Raw genomic sequence first — 9,294 nt, 5'->3', positions numbered from 1 at the left:
GTGAACCCCTGGTCCCCGAGCCCGCCGTCCTGCAGCCCCTGGGCGGGAGGGGTGCCGGCCTGGCCACCACAGCCCCTCCGGGGAACGCTTCTCCTGTCAGCAGGGAGGCTTCCCAACGGGACCCCGCACCCCCCAACACCCTCTCTGAGGAGTGTGAGGCAAAAAGACTCCCAAAATGTGCTCTGACCTCTTGGGAGGCCCCTGACGGGCAGAGGAATCACCTGTCGTGAGGCGAATCTTGATGGGGAACTTCTAACTTCCACAGGTATGAAGCATCAGGATCCAGGGATGTATAAAGGATCCGCGTACTCTGGCTACCCTTTCCTAATGCTCTCAGACCCTTATCTGCCGAATGGATCTATGTCACCTCTGGTGAGTCCATCCTCTCCTTACCTGGGAGTTTCGTGGCCTCTAGCTGCTGAAGCACGTTGCAGGTGTTGTGCAGGCGCCTACATGTGGGTTTTTTCCTGACAATCTGCAGCCCTGTGTCTGAAATGCCCGAGCGCTGTCCTGTGCGAGCTGAAGGGAGAAGGAGCGGGAAGGGGGAAGAGATGCTCGGCAGCGATCGCCTGCTTTGCTCCGAATTTGCTGGAGGAGCTTCTTTTCCAATCTCCCCATCCTCTAGGTTTGCCTTTACTCCTCCAGCAAACCCCGATATCTGATGTGAGATTGCCCCTGTGTTTTTCTGGATCACAGCTTCGGAGGCGAACAGCTTCTGGTGTTTGTGTTCAGGGGTATGTCCCGCGGCTTAACTTTACTTGGATGTTATCTGCTTGTAAAACGGCCAGGTTCTGGTCAGCCTGTGCTTAGGGCTCTGTTGTGGATGATGGCCCAGAAAGTGGATCTTGTGCTTCTAAAATGGCAATAGAGGTTCTTAGGAAAAGGTTTGATGCTGCTGGAGGACTGTTACCATCTTCTTCCTGTAAAGTTTTTCCCCCTCGGGTCAAATCAGCTTTAGTAATTCTGTGCATTCTAATGCTTATAAGTTTTTGCTATCTGAACAATTAAACTAAAGGCTTCTCTACAAAAGCTGTCTTTTCCCATCACCGTCTCTATCAGAACTTTAGATAATGTCACGACATTGCAGCAGATAGTCAGTGCTCACGTCGCTCCTGGGGAGCCGGCCTTGCTGCATCCATTGCAGATGTTATTCTGCATTTGCAGTCGGTAAATGGGAACAGAACATCATTTGGTTTAATTCAGCGTTAGGTTTTAACCTTTAAAGGGATAAGGTTTAAAAGAATATGTAATGCTGTCGTTAATTTCAACCATTTGCTTACCAGAAGGGTAGGATGTTAAATTTGCCTTACGAAAAATTGAGGGATTAGGGGGTATGAAACTAAGAATGTGAGGAAATACTGTTCAGCGGATTCACTGCCCTACCGCTGCGTGGCCAGAGGAGACGGGACCCTCCATAGCCTGCCCATGCCCCCACGCAGCCCTTCTTGGGGGAGCAGGTTTCCTCGGCTGCAGACTGTAACTTTGCTGAAGTGAGTGTGCAGATACTGAGGATCTGTTCCTAAATTTTGAAGTCTCCCTTCAATTTACAGCAAGAAAAGATGTGTTTGCCAGGCAGGGCCAATGTTCATTGTTGTAATCCAGATCAGGATTTCTCCTGTTGCTTCCCACCTCGTGTCCCTTCCCCCAGATACCAAGTATCCCCCTCATCACTCTAAAATATTAAGACGCTTTCTTCTTGATAAATTTTAAAAGGTGATAGTAGATTTGTCCTATTTAAACGCATGAAGTTTGCTCCCTGGTATAGGATCTGGGTAAATTCAGAGTAGCGTTAGCCCAGCCACTGTTTGCTGTAGTTGAATATTTCTTTTGATCTTTAAACCTTACTAGATGGGCAATAAAGTGTTATAGCCAATTTATTGGCAATTAAGCTAAAAAGTAGATTGTGGTTTGTGAATCGCCTTTCCCCTTGATAATGTATTAAAAAGCTGAGGTTACTGTCAGAGCAACAGACGAGAGTAAATAGACCGTGCAGAACTCAAGTGGGGGAAAACAGGGTAGCGGAGAAGGAACAATCCTGTCGCCTTCAGAGCCACAGAATTCACCCACTGCCTCAGCTGGCTTTGCTGAGGCCTGTTCGGATCCGGCGGTGGTTTTGTTGCGTGACTTACAAAGCTGATTTGATGTTTTCGGCTTAAAATCTGTTACCTAACAGATAAGGGAAGATTTCTTTCTCAGATAAAGACTGATCTTTTGGTTTTTCGACGTGGTGCAATAGCTGTTCTGATACATCTTTCTGGGCCGTTTTGCCTTGTCTTTATACTGACTGTGCGGAGGTTATCGTAGTAAATTATGTATTGCTCTCATCCAGGTTTATTGCTACTGTGTATATTATATAAAGTGAGGGCTATAATCTGCTGGCTGCTTCCAATAGTTGAGGAGGTCAGATCTGTGACAGAAGATTGCAGATACTTCACCATCCATGAAAGTGTGTTTAATTAACACTTTAGCACAGGTAGAGTCGGGGAGAAGGGTTGTGTGAGTGAATGGGATTGCGTATCATAATCATGCTACGCTTGATAGTGGTAATTGTATTTTGGTTAATGGGGCTTCCTGGAAACGGTTGTTTGCAGCTAGGATTGATTTCAGGATCTTCAAAAATAAAAATTTAAAAAACTAACCCAGGAGTACTTTGGCACACTGTCAGGGCTTTACGTTTAACTGATGGAAAAATAGAATACAGCTCCCCGAAAGACGAAGGGTGGCTGGCACCAAGGCTGTGGGTTTGAGCCCCCGCCCTGCGACGCACCGTAAAACCACATTTTCTTTCTGCGGGCTCCCTGTGAAGCCCGTCGGGGTGCTATGAGCGGCGCTGAAGCCGGCCCGGAGCGCGGGCCTGGGTGGGTGTGTCGCTACCGGCATTACCGGTGTGCTGCTTTCCTCTTGTCTCTCTTATTTTTCTCAGTAGCATCCCTTTTGCTTTGTTTCCCTCAAGGTGGTTGTAACCTGCTGACTGTTATACGGCTCACCCCAGCATCCTGCTAGGCGCCCCGCATCTCCCCAGCCAAAATTGTCTTTTTACCAAAACACACCCACTCATGTTATTTACATGCTCTGGTGTCGCTCCGGAGTGATGCACGGAGCATGTGTGGGTACCTGACATCAGCAGCAGCGCCAAGCCCAGCTGATGTCCCCCGCAGCAGCAGGATGTGGCAAGAGGCACCCTGCAGCGGGCAGATCCCGGGTGTTTGGCTCGGCCGGCCACCTTCGCAGGTGGCAAACGCTGGTTTGGGCTAGTTCAGTTGGAGCGATGCTGGTTTGAGCATGCACAAGCATCCAGGACTGGCGATAGTGCTGTCAAAGAGAGAAAGGAGGGCTGAGGGGTGGCCAAGGCATGCAGGTGAAGGTTCTCCTGGAGCTGGGGACAAGGCAGCAGGCTGAGCCCGGGTGTCCCGTGTTTTGGCCGTGTGCTATGAACGCCCATGGGCTGGCCGGGCTGGGGACGGCATGTTCTCGGTCAAGTGTGTTAAGAGGATCTCTGTACAGGCTGAAATCTGCAGGTTTTGCAAGGTGCCAGGAGAACCGTTTCTCACCTGGCTCTTTGGTGTCGCATGCGTGGTGCTTTATGACTCTGCTTTGACTCTCCTAACTCTTGTGAAGTCCAGCTTTTCCCAGAGCAGAATATGTAGGATTTGCTGCTTAAAAATCTACAAGAAACTTCCAAAGAGTGTTACCAAGTTGAGTAACTGTTTTTCTAAATTAAATATAAGATCATAAAACTATATCCTTTTTTAAATAGTACAAATGACTTTAAATCAAATTAAGGTACATCCTTAGTAAGAACATCAGCCTTTCAGGTGGTTACAAACATTAGAGGTCAGACATGGTCAAACATGTTAACACTTTGATCAGATTAAAATATTTTTCTTGCTACAGTTGTATAATTGAGTTTAGACCCGAGGGGGTTTTCTGAACATTGTTATATCTTGTACCATGTGTAGTTAAATGGTAGAAGCAGCACTTATAAGTTCCTTTAAGTTCCTTCGGTAAATAGGTTTATAAAACAGGGGAATGAGCTGTGCTGTCCTGTATGTCGGGCACAAGCTCCCCCCACTCCAGTTGGTGGGAGAGCTCCCCAGGAGAGCTCTTCCCACCTTCTGTGCACCTCTGTTGCGTGTGAAGGCAGAATTACAATCATTATATATAAAGCTGGGACACTGGACTTTCTTCCTGTGTGAGAAACAGCGGTCCATGAGCCTCTGTTTCTTTGGAAAACAGACACTACCTAATTTTCTTAATTATTAAGTTGTCTAACCAGAGCTCATGCAGGAGCAGAAGGGTGGTGGTACCTTCTCAAGCTCTACACATCTCAAGTCCCCAAAAGAGGTGGCAGGCCTAGGAACTGAAGCCGATGTTCAGAGCCTGGTCCCCGTGGTCGGCCAGGCTCCTTGAGCTTGGTTCCCATTCAGTGGGTTTGAACTGTCCCCTTGGGCAGGGCAAGATGAAAGGGCAGTTACTGCTGGCCTGGGGCCACAGGTCCCAAATGTCTAACACGAGGTCAAAATGCTTGAAGCTGAAGTCTCCTGCAGCCCTTTGCAGGACAGAGACTCAGGCAGTAGCAGCTGAGCCCTGGGGCACGGCTCCTGCTGCTGTAGCCCCCTTCCCCCAAGGCTCCTCCATCCCTTTGCTCTTGCCCCCGCAGCAGTTGGCGGAAGGAAGTCTGCAGCTCAGCTGCTTCTGTGTAGAAGTCTCTCTGTCCCAACTTGCGCTGTCAAGGCAATAGTTTAGGGTTGCTTTGTCCTGTGTTAGGTCTGATCCTGTTGAAACTGGTGGTAAAACTCTCCAGAGTCGTCATGTTATGGGGAGTTGTCGCTGCTGCTGCATCCCTCTCCAGATGTTGTACGTGGAGGGAGGGCAGCTGCAAGCGAACGGCAGCTCCGTGCGCGGTGCCCGCTGCTGCGGGAGAGCAAGATCGCCGTCAGCTTCCCAGCCAGCTTCCCTGGCAGCAGGGCTTGTGCTCTGGGACAATACTCTGTCCCCATAAATTGTTATATTCCCGGCAGAAAGCGTTAGGAGCGCAGTGCCTGTTGATGGATGTCCTGGCAGACAGACAGATGAGTAATTTGTTCCCTCCTGACCTGAGCAAATCCACTTCTTCCAGCTCTTCCACCTAGCCTGAAATAGGATAATGGGGAAAATAATTTTTTATATTAAAGCATAATATTGGATAGGTGGATGTACCAAGGCACAGGGCTTCCGAGGTCATTTATTGCATGTCTGATTCAGCCTTGGTTCCCCCCAAGGAAAATTCTTGTGTTAATTTCTGAGTTCATATCACACCCTCAATTTTGAAGCAGAACTTCCCTTTGAAATAAATTAGAGAGTTCTGCTTAAGAAGCAGTGACATGATACAGCGCTGCCTGTGTGTGGTCTAATATAACCTTATTTTTTTAAATCGTTTGGAATGAAAAAAAGAGAAAGAAAAATGTCACAGGGAAACAGAAGCAAGTTTTATGTAAATCCATGCATGTGAGTAAGCGCGCACGTGATTCAGACAGTTCAACAGTATCTGCTTTCCCACTGGGAATCCTCTGCAGGCTGCCCTGGAACTGGCTTCCCAGGCATGGGATGCTTCATCGGTGGGGAGTTGCTGGGAGATTATGTATGGTAAAGGCACCATTCCTGCAAGCTTCCAACTCTTGGTGTTTGTGAAATGTTATTAGCTCTACCGGTTGAGAATTTGGAGAGAAAAGCAAAATGTAACATCAACCCAAGCTCCCAAAGCTCATCCATGTTAATGATTAATATTTTTGAAATTTTAACCGTGAAGAACAAAGCTATTTGGAGGTGAGCAGCACACAACGTGTCCAGGATGAAAGAACAGAGCTGGTCTGGTATCCAAAGCTTTAACCGAGAGAAGGGGAGGGCAGTGGGGAGCTCTGCAACGCGCTCACGTGTCTCCTCGCAGCTTGCAGTCCCTCTCCTGCCATAAGTACAGGCACCATTAAATTCCTGCATCCGGGTGGAAACTCTGACAAATCTGTAGTCAGGTGTGCTGGCATTTGCTGTTCCGAGGGACCCGTTCAGGCATCCCCACGTGTGTTCGTGTGACTACACAGACATTGCCGACTCCGTAGGGATGAGTCTTGACTGCTCTCATAGATCATCAGCGAAGGGCCAGATGCTAATTGCAGGCTGAATCCCTCTCTATCTGTAGCGTGATCTGCAAGGGAAGCAGGTTTTCAGGATATGGGTGGTGTGAGCTGCACACCTACGATTGCAGTCCGGTCTGGACCATGTGTGTCTGTGTGTACATGATGTGATGGTTATTGGTCAGTCAAGCACAGTCCAGCGCTGAGAAACATCAACACTTTTGAGGTAATATCTATGGCTTGCCATTAATTTCACACCTGCAGTTCTTTGTCTGCCCTCTGGCCACGAGTGATTCAGCAAGACCAGATTCAGACTTTTTTGTACGCGTTGGCCTTCGAGCCCCTTCGCTAATTCCCCATGGAGAAGGTGAAGGAAGGACCAGTCCATCTGTGAGCCTTGAGCTTACAGGAAGGCTGTGCTGCCAGGGCAGGTTTGGGTGAAAAACCGTTGATGTCCTAAAATCTCCTGCACCACGTGAGTCACAAATTCCTCATGAAATCCTTAAGGATTGTCTTCTCCCATCTGTTGCGTTGAATTGAAGAGGGACTAGATAGCAGACATCCCCAGCACTGTCCTCTTGGAGAGGACATTGCCACTGCGGGAGCTGCTCTCCAGCCCACCCCTCTGAGACTTTGGGCTGTCTGCAGCCATCACGTAATGTCTCTGCTTTTGTTTGCTGCTGCTTTTCCTTGGTTTCCCATGCCTTTGCTGCCCTGGGTGCCAGGAGATGGCTTACGTCAGCATCTCTCCCAGCCTGATGTATATGTGCTCTTACCTCATCATTTACCCGTGGTGGGTGGAGGGCACACAAATAGGAGGGAAGGTACAAGTTGCTTCCTGAACTCTTTGCAGAGCCACTGCGGCAGGGAAAACTTCTCAGCTTGACCAAATCCCAGGTTGGTGCCAAGCTGGGACGTGTGAGCGTCCCCCCCAGGCTCTTTCATATGCTGTTCTTCCAAATCTCTCCTTAAAAAATAGGCTATAACATGATACTTGCTCATTAATCTCTGTGTCTGGAGGATGAAACAAAGGTTCGGTAGGAAGACGGGTGACTCAGAGGGTTGGTAACAGGATACAGAGCTGTTCATTCCTAGTTTCCAGTTTTAATGCAGCTGAATCAGTAAAGGCCAAATGCTTGTGCTGTCTGCCGGCTTGTCCAGGAGGGCACGGCTCCCTCCTGCCCCCAGGCAGGGCAAGTGTTTCATGGCGTGAATGGTGAGATGCCCTGGGAACCTGTAAGGTCTGTACCGAACCCTCTGTGAGAGTCCCCCAAGGTCTTCGTTCCCTCCTCGGGACTTTTTTACAGGTTGCTGGTCACAAACCCACCCCCTTCACTTCTTAAAGGAAGTGATTGCAGCATCACACGCCTCCAAGTCTTGATTACGGCAGGATCATTTTCTCAGTCACCTCCAAACAATCTTGGACAAAGAGCTCTCACCTTCCCCTCCTTACGGAGCAGCTCACCACCGCTCTGTCCGGTTAACTGCTGCCTGGGGTTAAACCACGACAGTCCCTTTCTCTGATTTTTTTCCCTTTGGGTCTTCCTAATTTATGACCATTCCCAAAGTTACGATGGACTCTTCCGCTGCTGCCTCTGTTTTATGGAGCAAGTGGGACAGTTGGTCAATACAGAGGATGGGGAGGGTGAGCAAAACCTGGCAGGATTAGCCTGACCCATCTAGAGCATCCTGCTGGCTGGAGTCGCTGGGCAAGAGGTCACCGAAGTGGCTTTAAACCACCACTCCTCTCCCGGCTGCCGCTTCTGTGCTAAACACAGCTCAGCTGCAATGAAAAGAATCTGGTTTATTGTGTTTCACGGGGTCCCAAAATTAGTATTTTGTTAAAGAAAACAATAAACTCAACAATGCTGTGGTAAGTTTTTGAAACCAAAGTAAAGCTGGATACTAGAATCTAGAGCACTTTTCCCCTCCGGTTATAACAACTTTACATTTGATTAAATGATAGGCAAAAAAAAGTCTTAACAGTATCTCCTTTGTTCCATTGAGAATCTGGAGCTATAATATACAGAGTACACGTCTGCCTTGAAGAGCTAGGCAGCAATCATGGACTGACCAAAAAAAGACTTTTTTAAAAGCGATTCAACTTGTATGCACTGTGTTGAATTTTTCTGCTGTGGTTTGCTCTGAGGAATAGTGTACACGAGCGTGAACGGGTTCTCCTCCGACGGGGCGTAGAACAGTGTGCTTGGTTAGCATGAGGGGGATACACTTCTAAACACACTTGTGGACATTCTTCCCAGCAAAACGCTGAGGAAGGATCAGAAATGTGGAAGTTTTAATCTAACGCCGAGGAGATTGGCGTTCATGCTTAGGAAATAAACCACCGTAAGATCTACCACATGAAAATGTGTTGTTCGTAGCATGGAGGGGCTGGTGAGTTGTTCTCGTTACGTGCCGCCGCCCTGGAATTACTGGCGCGGGAGCGGAGATGATGAGGAGTCATCCTCGTCCTCTACAAACCTCGCTTTGTATGACTGCCCTAAGAAGAAAGGCCGATTCTAACGTGGGAGCCAGTGCACAACCCCTGACACCAGCATACCCGAGGTTGAAATTTGGCCTTTTGAGCTCTGGCTTCCTGCTGTAACTTAGAGAGTGTGGGATTGCCAGCTCTGAAATCCCACCGTCCAAAGGGGATGCGCGGAGTCGGAAATCCAGGTGACGTATTGCGGGATCGCGTCGTGCTGCGCTGAGTATTCCTTTGGGTCAGCCAGTGCTGTCACACAGGATAAATTAAAATATGCATATGAGCCCTAAATCCAAAACAGAAGCAATAATATAAAATAAGAAATAAAATTTAAAATCCCCAAACACCCAAACCTTTTTTGTTTAACTTTCTCTGATACAGAGCAATTTCTCCAGGACTGTACACCATATGAAACACATTATAAATGCTCTTGTAAAATCCACATCATTATACCACATGAAAGGCTGGGTCCTAAAAATAGCCATTCAGAGAGGATGCAGGCTAGTAGCAATTTCGGTGATCATGAAATAGTTGTGTTGACATCTCTATGCCTGCGCACCCACAGAAAGCTTTGACTTTTGCATATTCTTAGCAACGTTTGTGCTTTATGGAATTTTCCAAGTTCTGCTCCCATGAGTAGTCTCTTACCCGGGATGCGCCTTTCTGATCTTATCCCCATGTTTCTAACCCTGATTTTAT

At 48.1% G+C, this 9,294-nt stretch overlaps 1 protein-coding gene across 1 annotated transcript in view; it reads left to right on the top strand.

Moving 5' to 3' along the window:
• Window positions 1-265: 265 nt before the first annotated feature.
• TCF7 (transcription factor 7 (T-cell specific, HMG-box)) overlaps window positions 266-9,294 on the top strand; it is a gene marked incomplete at both ends in the record, with an annotated part of 67,220 nt that continues 58,191 nt past the window's right edge. The window contains one exon of the mRNA XM_010151875.1: window positions 266-372. Coding sequence (XP_010150177.1) covers window positions 266-372 — 107 coding nt within the window. The remainder of the gene's footprint in view (window positions 373-9,294) is intronic.

Source organism: Eurypyga helias, unplaced genomic scaffold, assembly GCF_000690775.1.
Source record: "Eurypyga helias isolate BGI_N326 unplaced genomic scaffold, ASM69077v1 scaffold17515, whole genome shotgun sequence".
NCBI classification, from domain to species: domain Eukaryota; kingdom Metazoa; phylum Chordata; class Aves; order Eurypygiformes; family Eurypygidae; genus Eurypyga; species Eurypyga helias.
This window is presented reverse-complemented; position numbering and strand designations above follow the sequence as displayed.